Source organism: Bidens hawaiensis, unplaced genomic scaffold, assembly GCF_021521415.1.
Source record: "Bidens hawaiensis isolate Kalapana, Puna unplaced genomic scaffold, B.hawaiensis_p1.1 tig00005195_1, whole genome shotgun sequence".
In the NCBI taxonomy this organism is placed as follows: domain Eukaryota; kingdom Viridiplantae; phylum Streptophyta; class Magnoliopsida; order Asterales; family Asteraceae; genus Bidens; species Bidens hawaiensis.
This window is the reverse complement of record NW_027491335.1, coordinates 880816-899882: the sequence shown is the minus strand read 5'-3', so window position 1 is coordinate 899882 and position 19067 is coordinate 880816. Positions and strand designations below refer to the sequence as shown.

At 35.9% G+C, this 19067-nt stretch overlaps 1 protein-coding gene and 1 pseudogene across 2 annotated transcripts; both read right to left on the bottom strand.

Moving 5' to 3' along the window:
* Positions 1-5872: 5872 nt before the first annotated feature.
* On the bottom strand, positions 5873-7862 carry LOC143629477 (uncharacterized; annotated as a pseudogene). The gene is made up of 2 exons (XR_013152959.1): positions 7294-7862; positions 5873-7200 (listed from the first exon to the last, which is right to left on the bottom strand). The product of XR_013152959.1 is annotated as an uncharacterized LOC143629477 (transcript).
* Positions 7863-13573: 5711 nt separating this feature from the next.
* Positions 13574-17896, bottom strand: LOC143629476 (uncharacterized). Its single transcript, XM_077098743.1, has 4 exons — positions 17548-17896; positions 17251-17456; positions 14212-14470; positions 13574-14139 (listed from the first exon to the last, which is right to left on the bottom strand). The coding sequence occupies exons 1-4, from the start codon at positions 17716-17718 to the stop codon at positions 13687-13689; spliced, it is 1089 nt and encodes a 362-aa protein (XP_076954858.1). The 5' UTR covers positions 17719-17896; the 3' UTR covers positions 13574-13686.
* Positions 17897-19067: the final 1171 nt, after the last annotated feature.

The following is a 19067-nucleotide window of genomic DNA, read 5'->3' as shown; positions in this document are numbered from 1 at the left end:
AAATCAACCTCGACCAACGACACAAAACTAGTAAGTGGTTAACCGATTCATCTCCAAGTACACGGTTTATGCATGTCAAATCTGGCAAAACCGGCCACACCCCAGAGCGTTGAAGTTTCCTTAGCAGGAATCCGATCCAACTACGCACGCCAAACAAAGTAATTAACTTTGAGCGGTAGCCAACTATTCTAAGGGAATAACCATTGGTATTTCAACCTGATATGTGATTGGCTATTTATAACATTCTCTAAAATATTAGTGATGCATTTTGGTGACTTCTTAGACTTCGCATCATTTGCATGTTTCTAGGTAGTATATTTTAATGAATGACTAGTATATGTATAAACTTAATCAAATTATGGTCTGTGATACTTGTTCATAGCAGTAAAGACCCATCTGACATTGTCAACGAAATTAATAGGGTGTGAGAAGGACATGCATGAGAGTTGTTTTCGGTATATTCTTTTTTGTTCCAAGACACACGAGAGAATTCACACTTAGTTTTGAAATTACAAATATTAATAATGATAATAACATAACAATAAATTCTGGATTTGACCGTCTTAGAGGTGGATGCATGGATAGAAACAGGCACACGCGTGCAATAATAAATATGACGTCCTTGGGGTAAGAAATCCCAAAGATTCAAAACACTTGTTCCCAAGCACCTTCAATTTCAAAGATTAAATCATTAATGGTAAAAAAACAAGAACAGTATTTACACTTAGGCTAAGAGTAGTGGGGCTTGATCAAACCCTAAATGAACCAATACATTTACGACACGTAGGTGATGATGTGGCACGTGATCAAGTCTCTGGATCAAGCCCCATAGGGTGTAGTGAGGCTTGATTGATCCACCCCCAATTATTTATCCAACTCATGCCCAACCAGCCGTTCAAGCCCCGCGGTCCTAGCCACGGGACTCGTCCACGCCCCTGACCACTTGATGGGTGTAGTGGTGTTCACGAGCCATCTCACCCGCCACCTGGACCGCGCCCTTTCCTTCGTGAGCCATTACCCACAGCCTTAGAAATCAGCAGGCGAGAGGTAGGTGTATTTATACTAGCTTCTTACAATTTACATTCAAAAAAGAATGTGTTATGATGTTATAAAATGTGAAATAGTTGTGGAATAAGATGAAGTAAAATGATTAGTTAAAATATTAATAAATTAAAAACACTTGCCTTGCCCTCATGCATTCTGTTAGAGAATTTGTAAGGCCTTTAGAAGAGAAAGATCTTAAAAATAGGCCAAAAGTTAGAGAAATTCCAATATTAGTCCACCGAATTCCATTCCGTCGTGACATTTGGATTTTCGCCGATGTTTTTCGTCTACCAGTGAAACTGTGCCACATGTAAAGGTTCTGACGCAAATCGATTGTTTTCCCATGAAATCTATTTGTGCCGATATTTTTAGTATGAAAATCATCTCCGCGAAAACCATCTCTTCCGTCTGAAGATGAAGAAGATGAAGATTGTGGTGGTAAATGATTTTTTAAATCGTCTCCAAAGACCAAATTCACTTGAAATTCGTCTTGTTAGACGAATTTCATAAAAACACGGATTTCGACATTTTTTGAAAACTTGCGGCGGAGACGAAAGCAGGACCAAACATCACGGAAGATATGGTTTTCACGTAGATGATTTTTAGACCAAAAATATCGGCACAAATAGTTTCATGGGGAAACATCGGTTTGCGTCAGAACCTATACATGTGGCACAGTTTCATTGGTAGACGAAAAACATGGGCAGAAATCCAAATGTCACGGCGAAGATGGATTTTGGTGGACTAATATTGGAATTTTCTCAACTTTTGGCATATTTTTAGGATCTCTCTTCTTAAGGCCTATTTTAGAAATTTTCTCTTTTGTAAATTATATGGTGTGGTTGTAAGTGGTTGAGACATGTGAGTAAATAAGAGAGAATTATTAGTGATGTTTTGTAAATTTGAGGGTTATTTGTTTGCACTTATTTATTTTTTAATATTTGTTGAAATTGGTTGCGAGTATAGGAGAAAGAAAAATATAATGATAAATGTATAAACAAATATTATTATTTAATTAAATAGAAAAGAAAAATATTTTGATTTTAGTATGTAATTATAGTGATGAGGATGAGATAACGCTCTCACACCTCTCCTTTTCTTTGTTGTTCTCGTTCTTCCGTTACCATTCTCTTCTCTAATTGAGATTATACTTCTTCTGTGATTTCTCTAACATTTCCTCACTAATTTAGTAATTTTTAATCTGATAACTTATTTATTAACATGTAAACTTGAAAAACGTAATAAGTCAATTACGTTGACTGTTTTACAGGACATTTTTTTTGAACGACCAACTAAGTAACGTCGGGTACTTCGTACGCGGCCCCCATTGGCCAAAGGTAGCCCGAGCCGGCCACTATTCCGGACGGACGAAGCCCCTAGCGGTCCACCCTATTGAGGGATTCACCGGATAAAACCCGACCCCCACACCCGCCTAATGGCACGACAGCGAGGAGCCGGTAAAACCGGGTGAGATCAGGACTCGAACTCTGACAAGCCAGGGTCATCCCTCATATCTCCCATATAAGTTGGTGATAGTGAGGTTTGAATCTCCTACCTCTCACTAATAAAGTGAGTGCTCTATCATTGAGCCACATCCAACTTATTGTTTTACAGGACACTGCTTTGTGTTTTTCTGATTAATTTTGTCTCAACACTTGCATAGCATTTTAGAAAATGATGATATTGTTATGTGTCCATCAACTAATTCTTGGAACTTACTAGACAAACTATAATGTTGAAATACAATATTGAAATTACGAGACAACTTTCAACTACCTGAATAACTGTCACTGGATATTATTTGCAAGCATTGAATAATAACCAACGGACAAGGCAACACTTAGATTACATTATTTGTTATTTTATGTATGTGAATGATTATACGAATGATTAAGTGACAGATTGAGATGGTGATGCAAACCATAAACTCTTGTTGGTGCTAACATTCCCTGCTTGTGAGGGTGCTTTAAATCTTTTGGACCCACTTCTAGCTTCGTATCAGATTTTGGGTAGTTACCTTTCTTTCCAAATTAATTTCTTACTTAAAACACCTTTCTAAATAAACACACTTCTTGTTTGTTGAAGTTGCATCCAACTATCCTTTGTTAAAAAGATAACTAACATTTGCTTGGTATGTATGTAAGCAACTAATAATCTATTATTATTTATTAATTAAATATAGAGAGTGTTCTTTTATAAGCACAGAATTACATAAATATATAACTAAAAAAAATACAATTTACATATAAAACAAAAGAAATATATCGATTAAAATTATATCCCTTTGAATATGATTATGTTATATTATGTAATAAGTATGAGAGGGGCCGGGACACTAATATGGGTAAGGTTCATTTATAGTTTGCCACATGACAAACTCACCCCTAACTATATGGACAGTTTGTCAAATTACAATTTGTGGCAAAAGTTTACCGTGTGGTTAGATTGTTGGAGACTCTTTAAGAACTTAAAATACCCATTAATAATCAATTTATTACATATATTACAAAAAAAAAGTTTTAGGATACTTATGAGTATGTACTTTTAGTTATTTTCTAGTATTTGGTTACTTGAGGGTATAAATAAAATAATGTTTTATCTTTTTATTTTGATAACAAGATAAAAATATTAAATGCTATGGACGACAGTGTGTGATTGTGTTTAATTTTCTGATTAAGATGACATGTTTGAATATTTAATTAGTAAGTTTTAATTAGTTATAGAAAAAAATTAGAAGATTTAAAGTGATTTTGTAGCTATATTGCTCAAATAAAATTAAAGTATGGAAATGCATTTCCAAACAGCTATATTTAAAAAAAAAAGTTGAATACAAAGGTGAAGAATATTTTATTTTTGTTGGAAAAATTTAGTGTTTTTATAAGCGTTAAAAGTGATTTCTTACCAACTTTGGACGCAAATATTTATATGTAACTATGCTTAATATAAGTGTTAAACCATTTCACCTTGGCTTCTATGTTGTAAGGGCTTCACAACAAATCAAACCATGTTTAGAACATAACTAAGATAATGAGATATCGATACTCGAAGTTGGACATATGAATTGAAAGTTGTGAAATTAAGAAGTAAAAACTAAGGAACAAAGGGGAAACATATCCCACATTAGTGGGGAAACTCTAACATCATGTGTGTTGGATGCAACCCTTACGGAGCTATTTTGCACAATGTGACACTATGTTATCGTTGGGGCTTTTTGCTATAAAGGGGTTTAGTGTATGAAGTCCCTTTAATCATTACTAAGTTATTATAATTAAAATTAAATATAAATAAAATAAATGTGAGATTAGTGGGAGTTTGAAGGAATAAATTTGATTGGTTGAAACATTCAAATGAGGGTGCCACGTACAAAGAGCCCCAACCGTAAAAGCCATGTGGGGCGATGTTTGGGGTGTTTTCACCCCCTCGGCACTTAGAGTATAAGGAAAGTATAGTTACCTTAAATGCAAACACCAGTGAGGATAGTGAGGATTGTCCGGACTGGAAAGGGTGCACCGGTGCCTACTCACTCTTGCATCACTCTCGCGCATCCTCACTCTCGTATCACTCTTGCGCGCCTGGCATGGGCGATGGTTTTTGAGTTAGACCATTCTCAGCCGTCTCTTATCTTCATATGTATAATTACACTCACCGTAATTATCTTTCTTTTCAATTAAATAATATTTTTTATATTGTTATCATTGCGGTTTTTTTCTTCTCCACACACAAACAATTTAACAAATATTAAAGAATAAACGTGGACAAACAAACTAGCTACAAATAAAAAGTCAATAACTTTTCTTTCTCCTTCTCATTTACTGATAGTCTCACCCTATATTTTATAAATTTTTCTTCAATGCTCACTAGTGCAATTTTTGAGACAATGTCTTTTAGGATCTAATGGACACAGCCAATGGAGAGAATATTCGAAAATTAAAATTACTTCAATTTCACCTAAAAAAGAAGGAATAATTTAATTTAAGGCTTTTATGGTTCTACATGAATCATTAAATTTCCTTTTCAGATTTTCAAAGGTGGGGAATATATTTTAGTTAATACAAAGAATGAATAACTTAATGAAAGGCTTGTTATTGTCTTGTTGGAAATCTATAAAAGTTTCGGTCAAGTGGTCAAATGGTTTTATGGCTTCGGTTCATTGTGGTTTTAGATACATGTATCAAATTTATCTACTTCTATGGCAATTATTGTTTTGACTCGTTGGTTTTGTTTATCAAAAATTATTATAAACTTTTAACAAATATTTTTGTTATTATATACACCAAATTGATGATAAATAGAATAATGAACGAGTGAAGCATGTGGGGACTAGTATCCCAAAACGAAGACTATGACTTTGAAGAGCAATAAACCTCTTTACAGCTATTTATCACTCCCATTATTCAGGGACCTCATCATAAAGTATTCCCCCACCTCCTCCATTTTTTATTATTACTTATTATTTAAATGCCTCTTCTAATAAAATATGTTTATTGTTTGAAACATTGTTCAAACATTTTCAGACCATGGTCTCCACTTGCACATCAATCAAATATAAAATTTAAAATTAAAAGAAAATTAGTCAAATATCAAATAATAAAAATCCGAAACAATGTATTTATATATAAATAATCTCTCTTAATTTCTTTTCAATATGACCATGGTTTGTTGTTAAGCGGGAAGGGGTGGTCTAAAGTGACCAAAACGCATAACGTGGAACACTCCGTCAGATACGTATGGGTCATGTTATTGCGAGTTGGCATGAAGAACTCCACTTGCGTGATGAATGGGTTGAACTAGTACGTTGTGTATCAAGTATTATTAAATGTTATTTACAATTGACACCAACAACAAACGCAAAAACAACTAGTAAAAAACAAACAAACAAACAACTGAAGTAAAACAGTACTAGGAACAGACACGGTGGTGTGTATACGTTATGGAAGGTGAACTAAAATGAAACCTCCATTTGCTTCTAATAAGTGAGCTTCCAAACCCTCCTTTGGCTCGGTGAAAACTCGCGTTACGAAATTACTTAAATGACCTAAACCTTCTACTTCTCAACTTCTAACGTGTTAAAAGTCAATCACAAACTACCCTTAGACCCTATACGAACTATCATCGACCCCACGTCACGAAAATTTCATATATCTTTCCCTAAACTTGCAAAATATTATACATTCAGCGTGATTTTAGAAAGTATGATATTTTGTAAGTTTGAGGATATATGAAATTCCCCGGTTTAAACTAGGGCTGCAACCTTAGCTCGATGACCTGCGACCATAAGACCCGATTTTCCCCTTTCGCCCTCTGGGAGCTCGGAAGTTTCACTAAACAATGCGGATTTTAAGTCGGCAGGAGGAATAAAACAGTCCATTGACAAACCGGGTACATTAAACGCCACCTCTTCAATGGACCACACTTCTTCCATTCGGGTCTTGGTGTGGCTCATAGCCATCTCACCAAATCTAAAAAGGGTCACAACCGAATGACCCGAGTGGGCTATCATCACACCGTCCACCGGCCGATAATCATCCATACTCGAATTAATCGTGGTCTCCCAATACACCGCATCCCCACCCGCGGTTTGAATCCGGGTGAGATGCGAATCCTCCATGTGAACAATGAGCCCGGTTTTCTGACTAAAATAACCGAACAAAACATGTCGAATAATCTCCGCCGGGCCTTCACTTCTCGCCTTCAACGTCCTCGGATCCGCGGATATTTTAAGAATAAAGCAATCTTCACCATTAATTTTCTTTTCACCGACGCACTTTGCGTAGGTGAACATGCTAGCGGTGGTTCTAGGGTCAAGACCCTGGAGGGCCCGGCGCAATGGACGAACCGGGCCCTTGGCGGTATGCGCACGGCGTATGCCGCCAAACCAGGTTCCCATTGCAACCCGCGTGAACCTTAGAAGTTAGAACCACCGACAGCTAACTCAACATACCACATATCCGGATTCATTTGCCACAGCACAAAGCCGCCCGTGTCGGCGGCTCTGGCTGCGTGCTTATTTTTAACAACCCGCGAAGCGGTTTCGAATTCGGAAGCTACCATTTTCACTTTCCCCATTGCGTAGGCGTTTTTTATCGTGTTCTGAATCTTTTGGCCTCCAGATGCAGCTGTGTACTGCTGTAATATGTATTGAGCAGATGAAGTTTCCTAATAAAGACAAAATCCAAAAACTAATATTAAATTTCTATAAACCGAAAAACATGAAGATTTTCGATGTTAACTATGAAAAGACAGGCTTACAATAGGTGTGTCCTTGATACTAAGGTGAGGTAACGGGTCGTTTTTGGATGTTAACGGGTCGTTGGTGCCAACGTGCACCGGGGCGAGTGGTGCACCCATTACTCCTAACAACAACCTTAAATCAGACCTATGTTTATAAGCCATGGTAGCTGTCATTGAAGGGGCTCTAAAAAGCTGCCCCTTCATCCAGTTCCCAATGGCCGACCCGACCCGTTTGGAATCACCAAGGCCCGGGTCGTCTTGATCCGGCCTTCGTGCAACGGGGCGAGTGTCTCGCCAGATCCAGCAAGAAACGTGTCCCCGCTGATTAATTGTTTGGGCCTCCTGCGGAGGAGGAAGGGGAGCCGTTTCTTGCTGGACTCTTAGAGCGAGACCGGGACCTTACTGGGGAGAGGCCGCGGATGACTTTGTCTTTTAAGGCGGAGAAAAACCCTTGCTTCCTCTCCATGTTGGTTGTTTTGTTGTTTTTGAGTGTCTCGATCACTAGAAGATATGGAGGTAAGTGATCTAGTGAGAGACATGTAAAAGTGAAATCAAGAAGCAGGAAATTTGTTAGGATTTAGTATGTGTGAGTACTGCTTGCTACTGTGTAGGTTGTGGGTGACAATTAGGCTGAGGGGTGTGGAGCGCGACAGGGGGCGCGTGAGCCCATCCGCTCGCGCGGGGCGCGAGCACCACACCACCGAGGCGCGAGAGGGGCGCGAGAGGGGCGCGAGCGCGGAAAAAGAGGCAGGCGCAAGAGGGGTAGCGGCTGGGAATACGCGTGAAGGAGTCTTGGGTTGCGTAAATAGAGCCGTTGGGCTCATAATGTTTATTAAAAAAAAAAAAAATTTTCTCTATATAAACCAATATCACATACCACACCCAAAACCAATATCACATACCAATATCACATACCACACCCAAAACCCAAAATCACCCCATCTTCGAAACCTTTTTTTAAAAACATGGCTGGAAATTGGTACCCAAACCTAGATTCAGATTACAGTTACGACGATTTATGGTCGGCACCGGACCAACCGATGTTTTATTCGGGGTCGCAACAATCATCCGGCTTTCAACCATCCAACATACAACCGTCTCCTAACTTTGTTGTTCCGGAGACACAAGAACCAGAAGGTGAAGCTGTGGGACAAAGAAGACGCGTCCACCGGAAAAAACAAGTTGCAACGGACGGGTCGGGTTCGGCTTCGACTGGAAGGACGAAACGGAAAACCACTCCGTGGTCATCGGATGAGAAGGAAGCCCTGTGTCGGGCTTGGATAGTCATTTCTGAGGATCGGCGTTGCGGTAATTGTTTTAACGTTTTTAAAAATGATTTTTAATAAAAAAGTTAAATGACTTACAAATTTATTTATGCATTTTGCAGCGGACTACCAAAAGAGCAAGGTCTTTTGGACAAAGGTTAGGGAGACGTTCTATTCGCTCGTTGGGAGTACAGAGCGGAACGCCGATATGATTTCGGGTCGGTGGACCGAAATCAGAAAATTTGTCGGCTTGTTTACTAATCTGTTCAACAGGAACGCCGGTCGTATGAGACCAAGTGGCAGTGACGATTTGGCGGTTTATAATTTCACTGTCGAAGAGTGGAAGCAGGAGTGCCTACGGAGGTATGGGACGGTGAAGACGTGGGACGATGTAAAGGTGTGGGAGAGGTTGAGAAGGTGTTCTAAGTGGGTTGAGCTGGTGGCGCCGGACCTTGATGCGGAAGTAGGGCCGAAACGGACTAAAACTAGTTCGTCTGGAGCGTATAGCACTTCCGCCGGGTCGGATTGCCGGGTTGGATTCGACCTAAACGTTGCGGGGGAGGAAACGTCTTCACCGCCGAGGAGGCGGCCATTGGGAAGGGACGCCAGGGGGAAAAAACCGGCTGAGGGGGAAGCCGTAAACATCACCGATCTTGTTGAATCCCTCAATAAATTCAACAAAACCATGGAGGTGGTCTCTAATGACAAAAAGGAAAAAAAAAGAATGAGAGATTTGGACTTCCTTACAAGAGACTTCAGTAACCTAAATCCGGTCGACCAAATGCTGATGGAAAAACAAAAGGAACGTATCCGGAAGAGGTTGATCGAAGAAGACCAAGCCGAAGAATAAGAATAATGTTTTTTTTTAGTACTTTAATTTTTTTTTAGATATTAATTTGTTTTTTTAATTAATGTGTGTTTTTTTAAATAATTTATGAGTTTTTTTAATAATACGTTTTTTAATACATTTATAAAAAAATAAAAAAAAACCGCTCGCGCCCCCTCTCGCGCCCCTCCACACCAGGGCCCGGGGCGCGAGCACCACAACCAACACCCATCTTATCAAGTTTCTCTCTCTGCCACACGTCACAATATTATTGGCTGGAGCCCCCACTCGCGCCCCCCACACCCCTCAGCCTTAGGAGAGGCGCCCCCATATAGCATGTGAATATGTGATTAAAGGACAACAGTTTCTGTGTATCATATGCATTTAATATTTTTTACTAACTAGTATGTCTTTTTAAGACAAGTGTAAATAGTTCTTACTAATTTTTTAGGTTTGACTCGCCAAATAATACAAGTACAAGGAGGAACTTCATCACTATAGAAAAACTTAATTGAGTCGGTTTTAAACATCTGACTTTAGGATACCAAATTTTAAGCTATCACTTACATTCCATTAAACCAGAAGGCCGATTATTACCGGTATAATTTATGGTATCGATAACATCTAAATTCGCCATAAAATTAAAATCTGATATCGAAATTGTAATAAATAAATTTGTTCGTCGTTTAAAAAACAATGAAATTATATACTTTAGTTTTATTAAAAGTTTTAAATATAAAATAGTGATATAAATAAAACGACAAAATCCCTCCCAAAAAATAAAAATAAATAAAGAAAACGACAGAAAAAGTAATTATAAAATATATACTTTTTCAAATTTTAATAATTAAAATAGACATTTTGTCAATTTAAAAAACAGAAAAAAAAAAAAGAAAGCCTAGAAATAAATCATGCTTACTAATTTTACTCCTAAATAAATACCACTTGTGTTATTATTATGTACACCATAATAATGTCTAATTATAAGCTATGCATCTGCACTTTACTTTTTGTGGTAATCTAATATCCGCGGTTAACTTTAATCTTTGTTATCTATTTTTCTTAACGATATTAAATGGGTTATAGCGGTGTCACACTTATCAACTTTTCTTACTCAAGTTTGATTTTAGTATAGTTACATACTCTCGCTTTTAATAGCATACACTTGCCCCACCCTCATGATGTGGTGGTAAAGGTGTTGCGTTACACTGCTACCAAATAAAAGGTTATGATTCAAGCCTCACAAGAGTCAAAATAAATTAACTTTTAAAAAAAATAAATTAGCATACACTTGTTGGATTTATTCTTTGGACCTCAGGAGGAATGTCTTGCGAAAAATCCCTTGACCACCTTGATGAACCTGCGATGATAGAATCCTTATTTTTTAAATCACATTCGTGTAATCATCACAAATTTACACTCGAATTTACTCACATCGTAGGTATATTTCTCAATTTCACTTATATAATATTATTTTCGATAATAACCTAAATCTGAAGATGTCCCTAAGTCATTACTTACGTATTATATATATTATTATTATTGATTATAGATTAATCAAGTCCAAAATACTAAATTTGTGTGAACCTTAACAAAGTCAATTTAAACCAGGAATATTAGGTATACTTTAGCAAAGGGGGTTAAAAAACTTCGTATCATAGACATCAATTTTATACTATTATAACAAAAGAAAGCAATGAACAATCCTTGGTATAATATAAAGTCATACTTAATAACGTAAGTCGAAATCAATGAAGAATTACAAAGAGACATAAATCTCAAGTATGAATAAGACATTATTGTTGCATGTGAACTCTAATCATGACTTAACAAATTATGTTATATATTTTTTCTATTAAAAGTAAGTTTTGAATATTGTCGTATGTATTTCTCGGTCTCAAAATAAAAAACACTTAACCTAATCAATACAAATTATTACTAAGATATCTTACAAATAAGATGATGAAGCCCTTATAAAGGTAGGAATGAACTATAGACTATTCAATATTCATGGTTTGAAGTTTCATTAATTATAAAGAACACTTCAAGTTGTATTTTCGGTTCCAAACCACATTTAAGTGATAATCAAATAGAATGGAAACACTAAAAACCAAAACCAAATATGGTAATTGGTTTTCGATTCTATGTTAATCAATTCTGTTAAAGCCGAGGAACATAAATTTCATTTAGTCCAATAACATTTAGCCTAAATCCAATCTCTTTTGATTGAAACCAGACTTGACAACCCGAATTATGTATACCCTATATTTTTGTTAAAATCTGAAATGTTGTTTGAAACTGAAACTGAATCAAATTTGGTTTTCTCAACTTTGAATTCAATCTGTTTTTATGTCGACCAAAAAAATCTTCAAACCGAGTGAACCAAAACCCAAAATGATGAACGCCCTTAAAGAAATATGATAGTTATAATAAATCAAATTTATATAATTAATTTTAATCTAGATTTAGATCTTTCTAAAAGTAATAGTTTTAACTGTTAAAACTTTATATTTTCATTATCTTTTAAAATTATATACACTTTAGTACCTTGGATTCGAATAACGACGTCGTATGATACTTTGAATACAACTCATTACTCATTAGTAGTGAGTCAGCTGATTCAATGATGATGTAGATTCTTGTTACTTAAATTCAAGACAATATACTATTCATTTTACAGTCTGGAGTCAAGTTCATAATACTAAAATGCAGTTTAACCCTTTTTGAGTCATTCATAATTTAAATTTTATTGTAAAATAAAAACAATTTTTATAAAGTTGTATGAAATATTTTATAAAATAAATAAGGATAATATAATGTTGTAAGGTAGGGATTGTATTTGTGAGTTGTGACCACAATATATATCCAGATTGAGAGTTATCTTGAAAAAGTAATTAACAGCTTATGGCTAAAAGCCTGGTGGTCCAAATATGAAAGATAAGGGCATCCAATGGGCCTACTTCCACACGTACAAAACAAGTGCCAATAACACGCTTAAATTCTATCCTGGGCCCAACTCACTCACCTTTTTCATATAACAAACATTTTACTGTTTTATTTAACTTTTAATTCTTTTTCATTTCCATACATTAAAATCTAAACTTAAAAGCATCATACGACAGGACTTGATGAAATCGAGAGAGATACAGGTAACATTTGTAACATGAATTAAGAAAGAGTTTGTTAGTTGTTACATAATAATTTTTTTTAACTGAAAAATGAAAAATCTCCAGAACCACATAATACATTTGTATGTAGTGCGTTATTAGGGGCGGAACTATGTTAAGGGTAGGGGGGGCGGCCGCCCACCTTAATTTTTTTTTTTCTTTAGTGTTATTTGTATGTGAAAATCTCGATTGCCCCCCCTTAAAATTAGTGGTAAGTTCCGATGTCGCCCCAGCAAATAATTCCTGGGTCCGTCACTGAGCTTCATAGATTTAATGAAAGAGAAAATGAACATTTTGATAACATCTCCCAGATGTAGATACTGCAAACATGCAGCTTGCGAAACACATTTTGAACCAGAAAGAAATGAACCGAGTTACACAATATTCTAAATAGACGTTTCAACTTTAGCAATCAAGCCCATGACCATTTGTTTGCAAGCTTTGTCTACAACATAGCGCCTAGTCTGATTGGGCTTGTTTGGCTATAGGCCTTGTTTGAACTTGGTCGTTTTTGTTATTGAAGGCTTATTCTGGTTACCTGGCCTTGACCCAAATAAACCGGCCTGCTATTTGGTTCAGTTTTCAGTAGCTTTGTCAATGATGAAATTCCAAGTAACCTGACACAGATTATTTTAACAATTAAGTTCACATTTGGGATTTTGTGTAACGGTATTTTACAACCTGTGTTATTTATTAGGACTCATGTATGGTTGCATGCTCCGATTCACTTAGCTATCTGTTATGTGGTAAGTTAACATCTATACCTCTCATATTTTATTGTAGCTTTTCTTCGTTCATTATCTACATTTTGTCCAAATAATGATATGTCCGGTGGGATATAACGAGTTTGGTGGGACCAATGAGTTTAGCATGGAGGAACTCGAAGAGAGATTGGCCAAAGCCCAAGTTGTCTATTTTGAAGGCGAATCATCGTCTTTTAAACCATCAAAAGCCCAAACAAGAAACTGCCTACACAGTTCCAATTCGCATGATTCAGACTCTGAGTAAACAGTTATGTAATATTACTAGATATTATGATATCTTATTTTGAAGTTTTTGAACAATAAAAACAATCTCACTTACAATTCATCATCCTTCTACAAAAACAAAATTCAAATGTATATAAACAAAAGCCCTTGATTTACATATTAAGTTATTGACCACCAGAACCATCATTTTGTGGCAACGCTAACAGCTCCATAAGTTCCACTCGATACTCAAGCCCTCTCAAATAATGCCCTAGCAACATGCACCAAAACAGTAAACGAGCTAGATAATCCCGACTCAAAGAAACGAGAGGCTGAAACTGCATTGAAGTGTTGTTATCCGCGTTATCATTACTTCCATTTCCAGTGTTTGCAACTCCTATAGAAGTGTTTTCAGATATAAATGGAGCTTGTGAGTGCATTTTAGGTGACAGAGTTGCAAGCAGACCGTGAACAACAGAGTTGATTGTTTCTTTGAGGTCAGCAGATGTCGGTTCTGACAGCTCAGCAACTTTTTCTGGTTGTAAAGATCTTAAGTAGTCTAAAAGTTCATTCTTTTCTTCCCCAACAAACTGCTGCATGTGCAGAGCTGCATTCTTCCTTTTTACTTCATGAAGCTCCTGAAATTTAATCAAATTTTATGAAATGAAACATTGAAGTATATATTATTAATTATTTATTTATGTAATTACCTTTTTGACAGAGAATAAGCGGGATTGTAGTTTTAGAATATATTGTTGTAGTTCCGGTGTCATTTGACCAAGATCTGGAATCTCGTATGTGTTTTCACTAGATGAATGTAATTCATCATCTTGACCCGGGATTGTGTTTATTGATATATCGGTGTTTAATAACACTGGAGACTTAGAATCTTCGATTGTGTGCTCATCTTCCTCGGTATCAAAGTTCTTCTCCAGACACAGCCTGTATTCAGCATTCCTTAATGTGTACCTGCAATGCAACGTCATTCAATAACATGTTGATAGTTATCTTTCCTTTGATAATGTGTAATATGTTAAATTTTATCCATTGGAGACACCAGATAACATTATTCACGGAATCATGGATCATGAAACATCTCCATTAGCAGTACCATCACTTCATATAACCATCTCAAAAACTTTGCCCATAAATAATTGTGAAATGCGAGTTCTAAACACAAAAATGTAAGACAGTTGTCGTTCTACTAGTCTACCCTCTAAAAGAGTGTAAATGTAGGTTTACTCGAGATCAGCTTGCTAAAAGCTCAAATCAAGCTTGAGCTTAAACAGGCTCGAGCATAGTTGTCAATAGCGGTGATAGCGGGCGCTATAGAGCGTTACGTAGTGATGCGGCTATAGGCAGCTATATACTAAATATCGGTCACTTAGCATGATTATAACGGTATTTAGGGTTTTTTAATTTTATTTTTTAATATAAAAAATTGTAGAAACCTATTTCTTAGGCTTGTTTATCAACCAAACAGCTGCACGCCTGCACCTTCCACAAGTTCCACCGTAAAAGCTTATTTTGTGAATATAAACCCTAATTATTTGCTTAAAAATTTTCTAGTCCTTTACCGCTAAATATGAAATAGCGGTCGTTATTTACCGCTATTTGCTACGAAGCATATAGGTGACCCATCGCTATTTACCGCTATTCACTATTGACAACTATGGGCTCGAGCCTAAAAATAAGCTTGTTCAATAAACGATCACAAGCCGAGGTTTACTTATCAAGCTCAAGCTGGCTTGTGAGCCTAAACAAGCCCTATTATTTATGTAGTCTTTATTCAACATATTAAATATATACCAACATGATAATTATTAGTTTGTACAAAATTATGATGAAAGTAACTAAATAATATATAATATGTTATCTATTTAAGTTATAAATAAAATATATAAAATATACATAAAAGTAAGGGAAAATTACCAAAATAGACATGTTTGACTAAGATTTTACCAAAATAGACATGTCTATTTTAGCCTCTCCAATCATTGGTTTTTTGACCAATAAACAACTGACACGTCACCGAAGCCGGCTAACTTAGCCGCCACTTTATGGGCATGGAATCTTATGAAAAGTAAACGGGACCCGCCTTTAGCCAATAAAAATTCGACACGTGTCAAAGGAGGCTAAACTTAGCCTACATCTATGGTTATTTAGCCGGCATCTTTGACTCTTAGCCGGCTTCGGGATACGTGTCTATATACTTAGTCGGCTCCAAATATTCCTTCTTAGCCGGCTCCAACTCGGCTTGTAGGCTAAGGCTTCACTTAGCCGTCTTCTTTTTTTCATTTAGCCGTCTAATTTTAGCCGCCAAAATTGAATATTTTACCAACCTTACCAACTCTATTAAATATTTAGCCGGCTTCACTTAGCCGTCTTCTTAGCCGGTGTAAATTTAGCCCACAAAATTAAATATTTTTACCTACTCAATTAATTGTTTAGCCGGTTTCGCCTAGCCGTCAATTTTTTTCTCCTAACCGACATGTTTTAACCATCAGAAATAAATACATATTTTTATATATGTATATATATTAATTAATATATAACAAAAAAATTCAAGCAAGAGCCAAGTTTGAGCTTGAATAACTATTCACAAACTGAGCTCAAGCCTTAAAAATAGAGCTCGAAACGAGCCGAGAATTAGTAATATAGCCCATATTAACCCTAGCTCAAGATTGACAAGTTAAACAAGCCAAGTCGAGCTCCGCTCAGCGCAGGTCAACTCGTTTACATCCAAACAGATGATTTTACAAAGCAGGCTAGTAGAAACGGAAAAGCTTACAATGACAGGCAATTGATTAGAAATCGATGATAGACTAGTATAACTGGAGTCAAATTCTGTGGCAGAACTTGCACTTTATGAATGCTCACAAGAACCTTGGTTTTAAAATGAACATGCGAGGAGGCGTATCATACATCTGGGTCAAAATTGGTCAATATTAAAGTGTGTAGGAGGTTGATATGTAAAAAAAACAACCAAAGGGATGAAGAATTTATGAATGTTTTTCCGTGACCAAAGGCGTGTCTGTCATGCATCTTCTAGGCTGTACATATATGTTTTTTAAAACCAGGGTAAGAACAAATGTTCACAAATTACCCGAGATATTGGTGCCGCCATCAAAAGTGTTTCATGATTCGCTGAATCTACTATCCAGCAGATGTTATCGAGATGTCATTTGATTCTAAGCGAAAAATTTTAGGGTGGTAATAACTAATAAGTGAAAAGGGCAGTGTTGCAAGACGGTAGCTGTAGTCCGTGTTTATGAGATTTATAACAATACAATTTTCTATATCAGCAATTTAAACATACAGAATGTAGCCCAAATAAACAGCTACAGACTACAAAATGACGTGTACATCTATATAAGCTCGAGTTATCTAATGTGCACAGAAAACGTTTAAGTCACTCACTACCTAGGCGTGATACTTGAAAACCTTGGGCTCGTATTTAGTTTTACAAACATTTTCAAAAATGATAATAAGTTATTTAGTCTTTATCTCGTTCGTCACCGGGCATTCTTGGCATAACATAAGAATTATATTTAAATTCAGACTATATCCAACTAACAATTTAAATGTCTTTGAATTTTAATATGCACAAAATCATTAATTTCCACTCATTATAACTATAATAAGCCTCAAGACTATGCATAATTTCTAATAATCATAAAAACTATCACCAACACAAACAGATAATCATATAAATACTGAACCAAAAAGACTTTAAAAAGCTTAATTACCCTGTCATCAAAGAAGAAACCAACAACTTAGACAAAGGTTTCCACAAAGCTTCAATCAAAACCTGAAACTGGTCAGAAGGCAACAACCCCAGCATACCAGATATAGTCCTCTTCATAGCATCCACAGTAGTAGGCGGCACATCTTTCTGAATCACACTCACATCCAACGGCTCAATCTCTTGAATCAATTTCAATAGCACAGATTTCTAATCACCAAAATAAACAAAACCCATTAAGATCCCGCTAAACCAAATCAAACCCACAAATTAAATCGAGTGAATTGGATAACCCACAAACCTTTGAGCGTGAATCGCCTTCGTACGGTCTGATTCCATTTGATGCGAAAACTAGGGTTTTGACGGAGTGTTTGGGGAAAAGATTGGTGGTGAAAGATATGGAGTGACGTGGACGGAAAGAGAGTGGTGAAGATGGAAGAGAGAGAAACGAGGCAGCTGCAAAAGCTGCCATGGATTGACAAGCTTTTGCAAGCTCTCTGTTTCTGGTTGCTTGGTGGGCTGTGTGGAAGTTAGGCCACAATGTTGGTGTATATGTTATTTGGATACTGTACAGGTCAAGAATGGAGGTTTGACCACCTTATCTCTATGCAGTTCAGCTTCTTTTTTTATGTTAGTTTCATCTCTCTGTCGATGATTTGTGTTTCAATGGACTCCACTCGTCTATAGACGTGTAAACAAACCTGACGTTTAGTGAGTTGTTTCGATGGAAAATTTGTTTATGTTTGTTCATTTAATAAACGAACGAGTATGAACAAAATGTTTGTGTTCATTCTAATTAAACGGACATGAACACATGTTTCGTTCGTTCATTTATGTTTGAGAACGTTCTTATATGTTTGTTTGTATTCATTTTGTTCGTTTAACTATATTCATTATGTTCGTATATGCTTGTTTGTATTCATTTTGTTTATTTATGTTTATTTTAAATGAACAAGCATGTTTATTTATGTCTGATTAGTAATTGTGTTTGTTTAAAGTAAAATGAACACACACAAACATACCATTTTTCGGGTTCGTTTGGTTGATTTAGAGGCCTACTCGTCCATTAGAGCCATTACAACTCCTATTGAAAAGCTTATTGTTTTTTTACAACAATGTTTTAACAAGACCGATAAGTGTATATTTTAGGTTACAAATTGAAATAACTATGATGGATATATTTTACATACGTATTTCATTAAGGGTTGGAGTTCTGTTGAAGGGCTCTCTCTTAATTCTTGGTTTCAGTTGGTTTTAGACTTTTAGGGTCATACTTGACGGTCTGTAACATCTCGAGTTTAAGAACTATTATAATTTTTCAATATATGAAGCATGATTCAAGTTTTATCTATTTGTGTTCTTAAAAGATTTAGACCTAATACGAGACAAAAAAAAGGGATTATTTTCACTAATTTTACAATTACATGTCATTGAGAATGATTAAAGATGATCGAATAGATATGTTTAGGTTTAAAGATTAAGCTCTAGAACGAAATTCTAAATTTCAATAAGAATATCGTTTAATATTATTTTTTTACATAAAAACTGAGAGATGGTACATTGATATGTTAGTGTCTCAAAGTTAGTTTTAGAGGATCAGTTGCATCTATCATAATGTTTTTACTTTTTAGAGTGTTAAAAGTATAATTGAAAATGATCAAAATGAATTATACATAAATATACACGATTTAGTTCAAACCAGTTAATCTAAAAACCAGTTAGTGTTGTTCTTATATTTTTGTTATCAAGTAACTAGGTAGCGTGTGCTTTTAATGTCTCTAGCGTGAAAATAACCAAATAGTTCATGGTTATGCAATTGTG

Excerpts from the sequence above, each read along its gene's own strand:
- LOC143629476 (XM_077098743.1), bottom strand. The coding sequence starts at position 17,718 with ATGGCAGCTTTTGCAGCTGCCTCGTTTCTCTCTCTTCCATCTTCACCA. Across the intron at positions 17,457-17,547 it reads AAGGCGATTCACGCTCAAAG|AAATCTGTGCTATTGAAATT; the intron begins GTTTGTGGGTTA and ends TTTGGTGATTAG. Across the intron at positions 14,471-17,250 it reads GTTTCTTCTTTGATGACAGG|GTACACATTAAGGAATGCTG; the intron begins GTAATTAAGCTT and ends GTTGCATTGCAG.